The sequence below is a fragment of the Parambassis ranga genome, chromosome 3, assembly GCF_900634625.1.
Source record: "Parambassis ranga chromosome 3, fParRan2.1, whole genome shotgun sequence".
Taxonomy (NCBI): Eukaryota; Metazoa; Chordata; class Actinopteri; family Ambassidae; genus Parambassis; species Parambassis ranga.
This window is the reverse complement of record NC_041024.1, coordinates 12,157,953-12,174,117: the sequence shown is the minus strand read 5'-3', so window position 1 is coordinate 12,174,117 and position 16,165 is coordinate 12,157,953. Positions and strand designations below refer to the sequence as shown.

Below are 16,165 nucleotides of genomic sequence, written 5' to 3'. Positions count from 1 at the left end.
TAAGGTGTCTAATTGCAATTGCATAAATACTGATAAATATAAATGCAGACTCCTAAAAATAGCCTAAATATGGACTTCTAATATTTAATAGTTCATTGTACAACAATATGTTGATATAACAGGAAAATAGTTGAGTGTAGTTGATATTCTCAGGTGTTTTTTTCCCAATAGACAAAAAGAGACCATATTGTATGAGATTTGCTCACAGAAACACATATTTATACACATTTATTTGTTCATTGAAATATATTGCACTCTAAATACAATTCTTTAGTGCTTACACACAAGAGCTGACCACAGTTTACTACAGATGTTGCAGATTCTCTTACAATGGTGATATATCTGCAGCAGTAGAGAGAAATGCTAACAATCGTAGACCTCCTAGAGGGCTAATATTCACTCACAAAGACAACATGGCCACAAAATGAAGCTTATATGATGGCAAGAAGTAAGAATATAAGACTCTGTCATTTAACATCTCATCCCTCGTGAATAATACCAGAAGAAATAAGGGAGAGTTTGTCATTCTGTGCAGATGACACAGCTGGCCTCTCATTTAGGACATCGTCCCCTTGTTTCTTACATTTAAGTCCAAACAGGCTGCAGAGTTTCATCAGCATCAGGTCCACAATCTCGTCCTCTTCTGAAGGCTGTAAGAGCAGGTAAAACTCAAATTAATTATCAAATTATGTGAGGCTGTTTCATTAAAGGGCTGATTTAATTTCTTCTGCATCTTGTGCTAAAAAACCTATAAAATTCAACATGGGTGATGTACCTTATGATGTATCTGCTCTTGACTGAATGCCACGAGAATGACGGAGATGAAAAGGTTCAGCACCACAAAGGTCATGAAAATAATGCAGGAGCCAATGAGAAAAGCACCAAGCACGGGATTGTAATTCAGGACCTGAGGGATGACAAGGTAATAGTACAGTTTAGAAATATCATAATCTACTGCAGTTTCATTGTAAAAGTTTCATACTGACCTCTTCATAGTTAAAAATGCCAAGCTGCAAGCTGACCATAGTCTGTGCAGCGTCAAGCAGAGTGCGATAGGAGTACAGCTTCCATCCATACATCAGGTTGGACTGCAAAATAGAATGAGTGTTAATAACCCTCCCTTTCACAACATATCACTAAAACAGGAACATATGCAGGGACTCCATGAAAGTGTGGGAAACTCCTCACAGCAATGGAGTAGGCCAGGAACATGATGGTCATAACCACCAGGAAGCCTGAAATATCAGTCCAAGCTCGCTGCAGGGTGGCTGTGATCATGTGCAGCTTGGGGTTCAGTCTCAGCAGGTGCCACAGCTTGACTGTAGCCAGCAGGACCAGGAAGGCAATCAGATACCCGAGCACTGCATCCGCTTTGGCTGTCTCATGGAAACTGGCAAATCTGGACAAAGAGCATGAGGGGGAACAGAACATTAACTTAGCAACCTTCTAAAAATAGATATTGCCACAGTTAATGAGAACAATTATGCATTTTTCCCACACACACACCATGTATAATTTTGTGTTGAGCATATCTACAAAGCAAGAATATGGAGGAAATGAACACTGTGATAAGATCCTTAATCTTGCTCTTATATGGGAGGTTGTGTTTTCTTTGTGCTTACTGGTCTTTGTTGTTCTGGTAATAGATCATGTCTCTCTTTCCCAGTAGAGTCCTCTTGATGAAGACAGACAGCGCACTCCAACTGAGAATGATAATCGCCAACTCAAGCAGGTTCCACTTACTTTTGAAATAAGCCCATTTTAGTTTCTTCATCAGCTTTCCCTGTCAAAACACAAGAGATGTCTTTGTGGTGTTTTCAGAAGATTAACTATATTGTTAACCAGTGTTTTAATAGCTGTGTACCTGAACAAACATATAATGGATAATAAAGAGAAAGTAGATGGCCTCTGAGGCCATGACAAAGATGTGAAGGCCACCGGTCGACTGGTAAAGACGGACACTTTGGAGCTCACTTCGGAACTGGAAAGCTCCTGCAGGAAAAAACATTGAGAAAGATAACATGGTGTGATTATACTGTGCAACTCTCACACACTGCCTGTACTTGGACTACATAGCCCACCTGTGGCTGTGGTCTCCAGCATGAGAGTGACAATGCAAAAGAGGTTGACGTTTGCATTGTACACAGTGAACTCGGCAAAGATTGCTTGGGTGTACACATCAAACCAGGTGTTATCATAGAGGTACTGCAGGATCCTGCATAGAGATGAATAAATAATTTAAATATAGAATATACACATTATAAGTCTTCAGCTTTTTACTATACTTTTGAAAAGACACAAGTTTATGCAATTTTTAATAAATAGTAAATGAATAACTTATGTCAATTTATCAGATCTTTCTATTGTTCAGATGAGTTAAAATACCTGCTTGAGTTTTGTAAATCTGGCCCAAGATCTGTCACAAACCCTCCTCCTCTGTAAAGCATCACACTGCCCCAGATCGGGTAGGCCCTCAGTTTACCCTGAGACTTGTACGTCCATGGGCCGTTGAGGTACAATGAAGCATTATCGCCCACAGAGCGACTCCAGCCCAGGCCATAGGAGCCCATGTCCTCCAGCTCCCATGAGTATGGAGCATGACAGTCTGGGACAGACAGCTGCATAGAGGGAGCGATGTGGCAGGTGCTTTTCTGCACCCTTACCTGACGGAGACGAGCATTACCCACCAGCTTTGAGTTTCCATCTGTGATAAACCCTGTGATAGACACAAAAGAGCAGCTAATTATTTTTCTGTCATAAAAAAAGGAATTTTATTTATTTTCTTATTTGTATTTTTTTAATCTTACTTTATTCAACAACAGCTACAAATAATATTAGCTTTAACAAACCAATGTGCAGACTGTGGAGCCATCTAATGGGGAGGTTCAAAGCAGTTAAGTGCAGCAACAGTGTGGGATGCTTACCTGGGTGCTCTCCAAACAAGTTGCTCAGCAGAGTTGTGTTTGCCCAGTTGAACACATCCTGAATACTCATGCTGTCTGAGATGCCCTTGCTGAAGCTCTGGCGAATGTGTTGTGTTAGAAAGTAGGCATTGGGGTCTCTCTGGCCATATGCCACCAAGAGCAGCATCCACATAAATCCCATGTAGGCTGCAAAATAAGCAAATAACTTATATGAACATCTTAACGTTGCCTCCTAATTTTGCAGTGGATCAAAGTGCTTTTCCTACCGAGGATCTCCCGTATGAGTGCGAAGACCTTCTGCTCTTTAATCATGTTGTTTCGCATCCTCTCAATGTCAGTAGGAGGTGGTGGCTGATAGAAACTGCACGTGCTGTCTCTTCTTGCTGCTGTTACAGCATCAGGATTGTCTATGGTAGATATTGTTTGTTGAGGATTTATTTTATTTTTTTTACAGAAAGCAATATAAAACATGGAAAAAAGAAATGGAAAAACATGCCTGGATCTCTGAGACTCTCATCCATCTGAGGCTCTCCGTACTCCTCCTGATCCACTTTTTTCAGGACGAGAGCAAAGAAAGCAGCAAAACCAAGAACCTGTGAAAGATAATTCATTTTAATTTATTATGGATTTCATAGTAATATTGACTGGACATAGGAACACGCAGAATTTCTTGTTAAGAGTAAGGATCCTTACCTTTACAGGCTGGGTAATGAAGAGACTCTCAAAGAAGGAGACTACCATGGAGATGAGCCAGCTTATAGATCTGTCTTTCCCATATGTGAGCCCGTACATCATTGTGAAGTATCCTGACACACCACTCGTCGCGATTACCAGTATCCAGCCGACAAACACGAACCACCACGGCAGCCCTCCTTGACAGCATTTCTTGTTTGTGGGTTCGTTAGTGCTCTCCTCTGGACTGGGGCTTCGATCAAGCTTGTCTTCATCCAGGCTTTGAGAGGGCAGGTGATACTGCAGAAGACCCTTCATTCCCTGAACTTGTTGCATAGCTTGGTTGTAGCTGTTTGGGTTTGGAAAACGAGACGGCCCCAACAGATCAAGCTCTTTCTCAACGTGACGTAGCTGTCTGTACAGGTAACGGCTGTTGTTACTCTTCTTCTGAATTTCATCTGAGGTCTTCTCAGGACTTCCCCATACACTTTTATCTGCCCACATGCACAAACAGAAAATATCATGTACATAGTTTTACATAATGTATATTAAAAATCTGAAAGAGAGAATGATGTAGTTTACCTTGGAGATTTACAGCACCTAACCTGAGGATCATAGAACGATCTTTCTTGGAGGCCTCTGTATAGAAGTCTCCAGCCGCTTGGTTCTGCTGTCGTATGATGTCCTCCACCAGAGAAAGCAGAGTGTTGATGTCAGCAGGCTGACCAGGACGGAGCTCCAGGTGTGGCAGTGGACTCTTCATGGTCTTTGAAAGTGACTGAGCAATTCTCTTTATGTCCTAATGTAAAAACCACAGCAAACTCATTAGAAACAAAGAACAGAGTTAATGTATGGCTTATGAGCTTTAACATCGAGACCTATGGCTTGACCTTGATGACAGTGTCTGGAGTGATGTCCTTTAGCTCTTTTTGAGGGGATGAAGTCTGTGATGGAGAAACTCGAACAGTCTTCCCCTGTTTTGATGGATCTGTTTTGGGGGTTTTCTCTCGTGGACAAGTATTTCTGAAGATGCTCACAATAAGGAGATTGATCGGAAACATGATGATTGAACTTTGAACTCCTATCATGACCTGTTGCCAGGTGAACTCGATGTGACCTGTAAAGTAAAGCCTCACTCTTTACTGTCCTGAAATGCATGTGGTAGAAGGATGGGCACACAGTGCCACAGTGTTTGACATCTTATTGTTTGTTACCCACCTAGGTCCATTGTCTGCTCAGAGGGGTCTGTGGGGATGCCCCAAAACATAATGCTGGTCAGCATGGTGCATAGCAGCAAAGAAAAACAGCAGGACACTCTCTGCACACGTGTAAAAGTGCTGCAGGGAGGCCGACTGACAACAGAAAACCAGATGTGGCCATCACGGAAATCCTTCGCTGTTTTCATGAAGAACAGATTACTACAAAAAAAGATAGCCTATCATTAGATTCAGGAAAATGATTAATAATGATCAGTCAAATGCCTTGTAATGTGTATCAGCGTCTCACCTAAATCTCTTCAAATCTGTCTCTGTTGCTACTGGGAAGATCTTGTCCAGAGTGCACTCTGCCACATCTACAGCCAGCCAGGAGTTACACAGAAAGTGCCATTTCTGACCAGTCTCTAGGTCCTGCACCATCACTTTGCCAACATACCTGCACATTACATACATAACTGTGTTGATTATAATTATATGTGTAAAAAATTAACCTCTCTCTCTTGTCCTTTAACCTTTACCATGCGGGGTGTTCTCCTGAATTGTCATGCCACAGACGGATGTTCTGCAGATCTCCAAGAGAAAAGTGTGTGGTCAGCAGAAACATGTCCACCCCACCCCTCTCAAACACAGGCTTCTCAGAGTCTGTCAGGTGGTGTGGTTCACTTTCTCCTTCTGTACCTAGCAGTGTTATGGTCACCTAAAGTAAAGAAAGGTCAGTCCAGATTACCAAGGATGCAGAGAGTATCATCGAATCCTTCAGTAATGTCACTGACCTGAGAGGAAGTTGATGCACCATGCCGGTGTCCTGTGCTAATATGCAGCATGTACCGATACTCAGCCAAGGGGTCATTGTCCTCTAGAACTGTTATCTTGACCTGCAAGTTAATGATTTTTTTCATGTTAAAAACATGACTGTAGACAATTAAAAAATGCAATGTTAAATAGCAATGTTACTATTTTGTAGCCCATCAAAGTGGATACTAACTGTGGTACTCATACTTGGTGGATTTTAAATGACACAAGCAGAAAAGTCTGGATCAGTCTGTGAAAAACAAATATTATGAGGTGAAAGACTTAACTGAGAATTACCTTGGCTGAGTCCTGCATGTCTTTCCTGTGTGCCCAAACAACCACCATCAAATAAGCAGCAAAAATGGCCCCCACAAAACACACCACCACAGGATTGTTAGTGAATGTAGCAAAAAGTTCAGCTGTGCGAGACACATCCACCAAGTTTGGCATGACAAAGAATGAGCTGCCAAAAAACGTTAAGTGGTTACAGAGGCACTGAGTGACCAGAGGTGTGGTGAGCGGTCCAACCTGTGGAAAAAAGGAAATACAATCAATCTCCATAGCGCAATAATATATTAACTTTGGTGTGTGTTATTATGTACCCACCCTGCAGCCATCTTCACTCCAAGAAGACCCACTTTCATTCCAGTATTTGCATTGAGCAGCAATGGAGGTGACAGTAACAGTGGCGTTGATGGATTTGACACCTGCCTCTACAATTGGCTTCAAAACAAGGTAGTGCACTCCAACATCTCCTGTTCGGTCTCTAGGACTCAGCACCCAGGTAAATCTTTCCTCTGCATTGGAATGACACGTGTGTTTACTTATTAACACACACACACATACACAAATTCTATAAGATTAAGACTAAGAAACCTTTATTAGTCCCACAATGGGGAAATTGCATAATTTGTGATACCAGTGTTGGTGTCCAGTTATAAACCACGGCTCCAAAGTAAATTACATAACCAATACATACCTTCTTTTACATCCTCTAGGGGCATCTGAGTCTTGGCAACATAGTTCTCATTATCTGGATAATCTTTATATCCCAGGAATAGCATGAAAGAAATGTCGTCTGATGGCTCCATTTTCAGCACAAGCGTTACATCCGGTGAAGGAACGTCAATTATTAATGTGCTGAAATTGGCAAGGTCCAGGACTGTGCTGTTTTCCTGCCCAACGTCAAGCCGTGGCAGGAGAATCTGAAAAAGCCAGAAAAAAGACATTATTCTACAAATGGCATCCATGTTGACTTAATGTTTCTATAAATATGAGGCATTACCTCTATCTCTTCGGGTAAGTTCTCAACAGGAATGACAGTACCATTCACTTTGGTGAGAGAAACAGATCCAACAGTTCCTGTGATATTTTCCTCCTTCCATGAATATGGATTCTTCTCAAAACTCATCATCTACAAAGTGTGCATATAGTGACATATGACAGCTATAAAGTCATACAAACAGTGACCCAGAGGTGTTGCATTTCAGCTTCATACTCTACTAAACATTTTTTAGTGAAGTTAACGTGGCTGTGTTTACTGTCTGTTTATTCTTTGCTTTTAACTCCAATGTGCACACACTCACTCTGACATCTACTGGCTCCTCTGGAGAGATAACATCAGGAGGCAGTTTAGGGAAGGAAAACCTGGAGGAGCTCTTTTTCTGGACATTTATGGCCTGCATTTGCATGGTTTCTGGAGATATTCTGCAAGATGCAAAGTGAAAATAAAGTTAGTATTTTCAGAAGTGGTTCTGTATGTTCTAGTCAGTGTCTCATTTCTTACCTGTTGACATACACACTGATCTGATCAGAGTCGATGATGGCAGGCTCTCCATTCAGCTGTCTATTATTCAGCAAAGCACTCTGAATATTGTTTATCCCAGTGAGAAGAAATTCTGAGACTTTTTTCTATGGAGATTGACATGTTGATTATTAATAAACCACTAACCTGAGGAATAAAATAACAGTTTGTTATGGCAACATTTTATCCTTACATTTGATGAAGCAATCAAAATACTGCTGGCTGCATCAACTATTGGTGTTGCAGCTTTCACAACTTCTGCGTCATCCTCGCTGTGCTGATTGACACTGATAGTGTTGAGGGAGGAGCTGAGGTCAACCAACAAGGAACCTGCTTCTTCCTGAGAGGAAACGCAGCAACAAGAGAAAATTAGAGTTTATCTGTGTCCAAATATCAAGACCTGATGAACACACTTGCTAAAAAAAAAGAAAAAAAGATTTGACTTGAATGCTGTACTTGAGCAGCAGGACTGAGCTCATCGGTGTGCTTTGTAAGTCCTGCCACTGCTCTGGCAGTCACTTGCACTGCTTGTGTTGTGTTGCTGGGGGACACCTGCAGTACTGCAGTCATTTTGGTCAACATTTGTTGTCTGAGCTGAAAGACAAGGAAGTGCTGTTAAACATCATATCTGGTCTCACAGTGACATGTGTTTATCTGCGTTCTGTCACCTTGGACCTCGCATCCTTCTGATCTTGGCCAGCTTCGGTATTCAGCATATCAGTAACTGAGGTGAATATTTGTCCGAGAGCCTCGCCGGTGAGCAGACCTTGCTGCTCTAAGTGACTCACAGTGTCCTCCACTGCAGATTGGAGAGTCTCAACGGAGGCACTAGAGCTACTTTGCCGTATCTTGAGGGAGATAAATGATTAATCAGATTATTACTTAACCAAGTGATTACTTTTGCTAATGTATACAAAATGTCAAACCTGAGTGGTGATGGTTGTGGTGACTAGTTCATGTGCATTTCTTACGGTCACGATAATAGACAAATTGTAATTTTTGTTGACATCTCCGAGAGGCAAGAAGACTTTTGATTTAACCTCATTAGCATTACTGCACCACAGCTGTTTGCCTTGAAAACAAAGAAACAATTTGGCACATTTGTACCTAATCTTCTACAGCTTATCTATCGACATGTTGCTAAGACATTAATAATAATCACACACAGTAATAAGTAGGTATTGAGTTCACTGTCACCTGTGTTGGTCTTGAAGCAGTAAAGACAACCTTTTGAGCAGAAAGAGGTTGCTTTGCATGAAATGTCAAAAGCATCCAGCACAGTTCCTGATGGTGGAGAGATGCCACATGAGGGAACTGTGGGGTCCGTGGGTGTGGGTCTTGTTGCTGCTGAGGTTGTAGCTGCTTGGGTTGGCTCAGGATCTGGTATCGGAAGAGTATACTTGACAAAACCAGACAGATTCTTGCCTGTAAAAACAAACATGCATTTTGAAGTCAGCGTTTTGGTTTCCAGTGGATTCAATTTTAAGAAAAGAATATAAAACAGACCATAAACAACCACAGTGATGTTGTGCAGTAGGTTCCTTGAAACTTTTAGATATTGGCTGTGCACGGTATATTCTGTCTTGCCATCCTGTTTTTTAATGGGTGGTCTCCTTCCTGCTGTGGAGTAACAACTCAATTTTCCCTGAAAAAAAGATCTTCCATTAATACCTATTTGATACATGGATCTCTTATTCATATATATTATTATTACTATATATATTAATATATTCACTGAAGTGACTTACTCTCAAAGGCTGGGGATCCTCAATAAACCAAACTACATCTGGGCAAGTTGTCACACAGTTCAATCTTAGCTTTACATCATCGTTCACATTTATGGAAGCACAATTATCACAACTGAAAGAACAAAGCAGAATAACAGACTAACAATACTATCTGAATTATTCAACATGACATTTAAATAATTCTCAGTGAGAGAGTGGCCGTGGTTCTTGTTTATTGTAATTTTCTTTACAGGTTTTTTTTCATATTCTTTTTAAATGAATTGTTTACCTGATGGAGACATCTGTGAATTCTTTTGAAGGAGCAACAGTGACACACTTGGAGGCTGAAGCGAGGTCAACCCATTTCCTGAACCAACTTTTTTTCCTCACAGTTAATTTGTATTTGAAAAATTCAAATGGATCTGGAAGACAGTCTTTTTGAATGACAGGAGTTTCATTTCCTGTTTTGTTTGTGCATTTGCAGTCCTTCTCTGTTTGGATAAAAGCAGAAACATCATGTTACAGCATCACTACAGTATTGTATCACAATGAAAGCTAATTGAGATGTGTTAATAATTCACTAATTACATGACTCCATGACTGATATAAATTATTGATTGCCAGGGCAATCCTATTCTCTTATGTAACACTTAATTTTAACAATCACAATTTATTAACAGTTGTAACTGGCACTTACTACATGTCCATTCGAATAAGAGTGATTGTCTGGGTAGTGATTCCATTCCAGTCACTGTCAGTGTGATGTTCTGACTGTAGTCATCCAAACTTTCAGGAGTAGCCTTTATCTTCAAGTCCATAGACTCTTCAACAGTCATATCATCTGTCTATATATGTAAAACAAGTCATTTTGCTATAAAAGATTTTAAAACATGACAAAAATACTTCAAATGTGAACAGAATATTTATACTCCACATACTGTGTTTCCATGCTGGACTGCTGAAAAGTCAGAAAGATTCTGGCAAGCCTCTAGTATCGCCTCCAAGTCCACATCCACATCAGAGGTCGAAAAGGTATTCATGGTTTGTACTTTGACATTCAAAAGTCCTTTACAATAATAAATAAAAAAACAGCACAAATGTTATTTGCTGTGGACATTGGTTTGTCTTTATTTCTTCAGACCTTTGGGGTAATTACCTTCAAGTGGGCTGGAGAATGTAAAAGCCTGTAAGCTGTCATTGAGCATGGCTCTGGTCTCAGACAGCGTGTCCGAGGCTCCAGTCAGAGTGAAGAGCAGCTCCACTGGAGCGCCTTGCTCCAATGTGACACCAATGATGAGATCAAGGGAGTCTGGACATGTGCCTTCCTCTGCTATCACAGAGGCCTGCAGGCCTTCAACAGGCTCCATCAGACACAGCTCCAGAGCAGAGGACACTGTGTTGGACGCGACCTTGTTAGATGCAGCCAGTGTCAGATTGTGGCAGCCATGTCCAAGTTTCTCCAACACACTTGTACTCAATGTAATGTTGTGAGGAGTGATCCCTCTAGCCACTGATGAGTTTGCAATCAAGCTGTCTTCACAATGAATTGTGTAGGAAACATTAGTCCCTAATTTGACAAAAATAAAAAAATTAAAAATTAAACAGTGAAGTCATTTTTGAGGACCAGTTTATTTTGAAGCTCTATCGTTGACGGTGACTTGCCTGCCTCCAACACAACCTGGATTTGAACAGACCTCCCATAAAGAGCGTTGCATTTAGTGCCATCTGTTGACACATTTGTGTTATAGCAGCTGATCTCTCCAAAGTCTCCAACAGGCTCTTGAATGATTATAGCTTTCTGAGCTGTAACATGCCAGTCACTGGTAGTGCACTCCACACCAACCATGAAAACACCAGGATGGCTGAATCTGTGTATAACTGTGCTCTCCATTCTGTGAGAAATGATAAGTTAGTCATGTAAATACAATTCTAAATCGGATGTATCTGGTTAAAATTCACAGTTTTCCTCACTCCTCTGGGCTGTATGGATCAATTGTGTGTCCATCTCCAGTATTCAGTGTGCATGTCAAGTTTCCCTGAAATGGATGAAGGAGCCACCTCACCGTGATGGTGACGTTATCAAATACAGCTGCCAGTTTACTCATCAATAAGTGAAGTCCTGTGAAATCACATCACTGAATTAGGATCATGGAAACATCAAAATACTCATCAAACATTTTCAGATTGTTATCAATCAAAAATGTATTCAATCAGATACAGCAAAGTGCTGTAAATATCGTAATTCAGTAAATGTGATCATAACATGAGGAACACAAAACACACAGTCTGAGGATTCCAAGCACAGCTTTGGTCAACTCAAAACTGGCTGTGGACTAGTTAAGCCATAACCACTGTAGAGCATTAAAATTATAAATACCTATAGACATGACTAAAGAAGAAAAAGTACAAATTGTGCATCTGACCATCTTTGCAGTGGTAATCCACAGACAGGTAGCTTCCCAGCACAGGACAAGGTTCACCAAAAGAGCTCAGATCCGCTGGAGCCTGGCAAGCCTGCAGCCCATGACAATGAGCTGAAACGAATCATAAGCCAATGAGTGATGACAATGCTTTTTGGTAATGTTCAAGTGTGGAATAATTTGAACACAATGTGGATAAACTATAACCTGCAATCTTAATAGGGTGCACAGATAAGTAGACCAAATATTTGCTTAAAAACAGCACAAACTCCTCCATCCTCACTGATATTAATGTGAATGTGTATTTACCTTGGCTCATCCATTCAGCCTAAATTCTAGGATTTCTCTAATGTCTTCTCTGGCAATGCAAGCCATTTGTCTGCTGTCACAGGTCAGGTTTATTGTGTTTGACACAAAGCACAAAGCTTAGCTAGTGGTGAGTTTAGTATGTCTTTTATTTGCCCTTTTAGTTTACAAAGCAAAGTAGGTTCCCATATACTGTACTGTAAATACACTTACTGGCGTGCATTTAAATAGAGTGTTTCTTCATTCATACAGTGTAGGGTTACAAGTAAATTAGTACATTTTTAAAAGATCCACAATACCTGTTACTGAATCTACAACATCAATCCAGCTGCACTCCTCCTGGGACGATGTAGGAGCAGTTGTTAGTCTGGATCGGCAGTAGTGAATAGTTTTTCGACCATAGAAGCTGTCATCAATGTCTATAACCTGCCCAGAACCACATTGCAATGTGGCATTCTGGCCGTCACAAGCGATAGATCTTCCAGAATCTGAGGGGGTAAAACATTTGAAATAAACATAAAACAATACGAGTTGTAATTTAGTGACTACTTACCAAATTGGCAAATGAAGTTGAGTTCTTGGGTACAGTTGTCTGTGGCCTCCCACTGAAAGCCTGAATGTCTCAGGACATATCCACAGGCTACCTGTGCATCTGGCAGGTTAACCCAGTTACTGTAGCTGACATCTGAGCCATCCAACCAAGAAAGAGACCCTGAGGAAAGACAACAAAATTACACCTAATATTAAAATTTGGAATTATTCTTGAAATAAAACACATAGTCATTCTTCATATAATTTCCTGTCTAAATCAATTCTGAAGTTCCAATCTGAGGATCATAAAACAAGCCAGATTGTGCCAGTGACAGGGTGAATGAATCGTAAAGCCTGCATCTGTGAATTGACATAAAGACATACTTGTAAATCAGGCCATTTGACAACCAAGCCTATTAAAAGGTTCAAAAGAATGAGGATTATCTCTCATTGCACCTGCTGCTTCGGGAGATTGTCAAACGTACCCCTGCAAACGTCAGTTAATACATCACAGTTCTTTACAATGCACTGCCTAATGAGACTGAGGCCCCACAGTTTCATTAGACTGAGGTGAAAAGTCTTAATTTCTGATTTTATTCAGTTTTCTTGACATGCAATCATTGATCAGATATCTTAAACATTTCTAATAATAACTGCAGCAAATGTCTTTTATAAATAACACTTGTGACACAACTTTTACTTTAGTTGATGTATATCAGCACTAAAAAAATCTCTAAAATGTCATAAAAGTTCAAACATGCCCTCTCACCCTCTGTGGCTGCAGAATCAAGCGTGAGATTTGGAGAAGCAGGTGCCAACCCAAGCCACCAGTCCTTCTCTGGGTCCAGGTGTTTCTGAAGGAACTGCTGCATTTCATCATTCAAGATGAAGGCCAGGTGTCCTCCTCCTCGCTCACACCATCCTTGTGCACTAAGAAAAGGTCGCTGCAGACCCACAAACTCAAAGCAAGAACCATCAAAACCCTCCTGGTACTCTGGGCAGGATAGCATATCAGTATCCTCCTCTGCATGACAACTCCAGCTGAGGAAGAACAGTGTGAAAGTTAAAGCAGCTAAGCTTCTATCCATCTCTGAAACTGAGCACTGTCCAGATGCTCTGGTAGCTCCTGTCTTTAAAGGGTACAGACGTCAGCAGCTGTAACAGGAATGGCTTCCTTGATGGCTGCCCGGCTTTGTGCTGCACCCATAATTCTTGTGCACAAACAAAGCTCAGGCGTGCAGTGAAAAGAGTTAAGAGCCCACTGTCAACAGCCACTGATTGCTTCTCTGCCTCCATTAGAGTTCCACAACCTGCACAGTGAGATAAGCGTCTCATTCAGACCTGTTCCTGCCAAAAACACGTCAATGTCAACTTTAAAAAGGAGCAGAGGCTTTAACTATTCCATAGGGGGCTGATCTTCTAAGGCTATCTTTTTTTCTTTTTTCATTTCTGCCTAACAAATATCACCAAATTTAGACATGACTGTCTGACGGGCCAAAAAGACTACCTAAGGATCTAAACACATGGGTGAATTGTTTCTCTTTTTCAACACTACAACAACATAAGACCCTTAAAATTCTAATGAAAACTGACAGGTAACTTGATTTATACAGCTGAAACTGAACATGTAACAAACAGGGCTTAAAGGAATAATACACCTCAAACTGTTTCAAAGCTTTGTCTTACATTATTACATTTCTTTAAAATCCTCACATCGTTTTAGCACAGCATATAGTTGATATAAAATGTCCAATAACCATAGACCGTATAGGCCTAAAAGATTAATGACCTCTGAGTTTTTGCTTTTGGGGGTCAAAATTGAATAATGTGTTATTAAAAATAAAAACATGAAGAAATGTGGGCACTTTCTGTAAACACAAAGTACGTCATCTTGCAACATTTTAAACAAATTTAAAAATCCTTAGTGATTGTTATACACACATTTACTCGTAGATTTTTTTTGATCGCCTCGTTCAGGACCCGGATGTGTGACGTCATATTTGTGGGACATGACTCTCTGAGCGACCGGTGTGTGTGTTGTGTAAATGTCCCACGGTGAAACTGACAGTCCGTGTTCACAATGTTAGCTTGTAAACTGAGTGTGACCAGCACCATGACTTCTGCTCTCCGGGTTCTTCGCTCTAATCCAGTAAATACACCTTTTGTGCAGTTTGTGCGCTGCAGGGTCTGGCTGTAGCCTGATGCTAACAGTAGTTCGCTAAACTTGACACAACTCCTCACCGTCGTCTCTGGTCTCTGCCTCCTCCTCAGGTTGTTGTGATGCCCGGACATGTGCAGAGATGCTTGTCCACGCAAACTGACGGGGAGGACCGCATCACAAAGGTGCTGAAGGACAAGTTCCCGTTAGCTTCGTCACTCAAAGTTGTCGACATATCAGGTGAGCATCTACTGTAGGCTACATATTCAAACACTAGTGTGTTTCTGGGGGGGCCGTTGCATCGGAATTACTGTATGTTCCATATAATCAATACATCTGAACGTGAGATCTAATGTAGGCATGTTCAATCGGATTTGTTGTGTTGAAAATTGCAGTCTATGTTGTCCTGTGCTGTGTTCAGGTGGCTGTGGGGCCATGTACGAGATCCATATAGAGTCCAGTGAATTCAAAGGGAAAAGGACTGTTCAGCAACACCAATTAGTCAATCAGGTAAATCCATCCCCGTGTAACACCTGTGACAGTATTAAAACCTGTACTATACTAACAATAGGATCATTGTTTGTAGTGTTTTAAAGAATTCTTTACATACATTTGTATATATCTATATGTGTATTACATGATTTTTATTCATTTGGTATTATGTTTTGTCTTCCGCAGGCGCTCAAGGATGAGATCCAAGGAATGCATGGACTGCGAATATTCACTGAAGTCCCAAAACAATAGAAAGGGTCCCCCTGCACCACCACCACTGTTCCTGTACCTTTTTCCGTTTTCACACTATGTATTATGAATGTACAGTTGTAAAAAAGGAGGAGATTGTGTTGTAAATTTATTCTGAAATAATTGTGGCAGTAGCAGAAATATCCCAAGATGTTCTCTGATTGACACTGTGAAATGTGTAATACAGGTAAGATTACACCAAGAAGATAATCTTCTTCTCTGAGATAATATGTAAAACCAGTAAACGCTATGATACGCACAAAAGTTTGAGGGGTCTTCTCAGGTTTGACATATTGTTTGTGTAGTAAGCAGCGCAGGATGAGCTCTCATCATAAATAGAGAACAGCTACACAACCTTGTTTTAAGCTAAAAATAAACATTAGTTGCCATTGATTGATTTTAAACTGGTCACAAGCTTTGGATTGTACACAAACCTTACTGTCTATGCATTGATAATCTAAAGTTGCAATAAAAAGCAGCTGCTTTACTTGATTGACTGTGGTAGTGATATTATTTTGCATCTCCACCACAATATTTGTGACCATCATGTCTTTATATATATCATCATATATCAGCTCTTTTTTTCAGTATACCTGAATGCACCACACCAGTAGGATTTAAACAGCAAGACCATTTGAATGTATCAGTGCGTTCACATCACAATGTGCGTTTTAATACGGTAGATTTGTTGTGCACACCTTTCACCAGCAGATGGAGCACTTTATACTTGCAGGCAAGGGTAGCCTAATACACAAGGATGAAATCTCGCATATTTAAATGGCAAACATTTGTTCAACACATTTAGATTTATGTAGCTTTAAAAGAAAAAAAACATTATTTGGAACTTTAATGATGATGTTGATGACAAAGCTG

At 40.6% G+C, this 16,165-nt stretch overlaps 2 protein-coding genes across 2 annotated transcripts; one reads left to right on the top strand and one right to left on the bottom strand.

Annotated features, from left to right (window-relative positions):
- Window positions 1-443: 443 nt before the first annotated feature.
- Window positions 444-13,481, bottom strand: LOC114433616 (polycystic kidney disease protein 1-like 2). The gene is made up of 41 exons (XM_028402260.1): window positions 13,163-13,481; window positions 12,416-12,574; window positions 12,162-12,350; window positions 11,560-11,670; window positions 11,108-11,255; window positions 10,799-11,028; window positions 10,293-10,703; window positions 10,075-10,202; window positions 9,834-9,981; window positions 9,426-9,627; window positions 9,158-9,269; window positions 8,916-9,054; window positions 8,607-8,834; window positions 8,336-8,481; window positions 8,078-8,257; window positions 7,866-8,003; window positions 7,603-7,749; window positions 7,392-7,516; window positions 7,192-7,312; window positions 6,891-7,019; window positions 6,585-6,810; window positions 6,212-6,402; window positions 5,903-6,133; window positions 5,587-5,688; window positions 5,332-5,510; window positions 5,103-5,249; window positions 4,815-5,014; window positions 4,487-4,713; window positions 4,179-4,395; window positions 3,618-4,090; window positions 3,421-3,517; window positions 3,191-3,331; window positions 2,925-3,110; window positions 2,386-2,716; window positions 2,082-2,215; window positions 1,865-1,992; window positions 1,623-1,783; window positions 1,189-1,399; window positions 987-1,088; window positions 776-907; window positions 444-650 (listed from the first exon to the last, which is right to left on the bottom strand). Exons 1-41 carry the CDS (start codon window positions 13,479-13,481, stop codon window positions 480-482), a joined length of 7,497 nt encoding a protein of 2,498 aa, XP_028258061.1. The 3' UTR covers window positions 444-479.
- Window positions 13,482-14,400: 919 nt separating this feature from the next.
- bola3 (bolA family member 3) lies at window positions 14,401-15,784 on the top strand. The gene is made up of 4 exons (XM_028401741.1): window positions 14,401-14,542; window positions 14,665-14,791; window positions 14,973-15,061; window positions 15,230-15,784. Exons 1-4 carry the CDS (start codon window positions 14,474-14,476, stop codon window positions 15,293-15,295), a joined length of 351 nt encoding a protein of 116 aa, XP_028257542.1. The 5' UTR covers window positions 14,401-14,473; the 3' UTR covers window positions 15,296-15,784.
- Window positions 15,785-16,165: the final 381 nt, after the last annotated feature.

Excerpts from the sequence above, each read along its gene's own strand:
- LOC114433616 (XM_028402260.1), bottom strand. The coding sequence starts at position 13,481 with ATGGATAGAAGCTTAGCTGCTTTAACTTTCACACTGTTCTTCCTCAGC. Across the intron at positions 12,575-13,162 it reads TGATTCTGCAGCCACAGAGG|GGTCTCTTTCTTGGTTGGAT; the intron begins GTGAGAGGGCAT and ends GTCTTTCCTCAG. Across the intron at positions 7,517-7,602 it reads TTTTGATTGCTTCATCAAAT|AAAAAAGTCTCAGAATTTCT; the intron begins GTAAGGATAAAA and ends CAATCTCCATAG.
- bola3 (XM_028401741.1), top strand. The coding sequence starts at position 14,474 with ATGTTAGCTTGTAAACTGAGTGTGACCAGCACCATGACTTCTGCTCTC. Across the intron at positions 14,543-14,664 it reads GGGTTCTTCGCTCTAATCCA|GTTGTTGTGATGCCCGGACA; the intron begins GTAAATACACCT and ends CCTCCTCCTCAG. Across the intron at positions 15,062-15,229 it reads AACACCAATTAGTCAATCAG|GCGCTCAAGGATGAGATCCA; the intron begins GTAAATCCATCC and ends TGTCTTCCGCAG.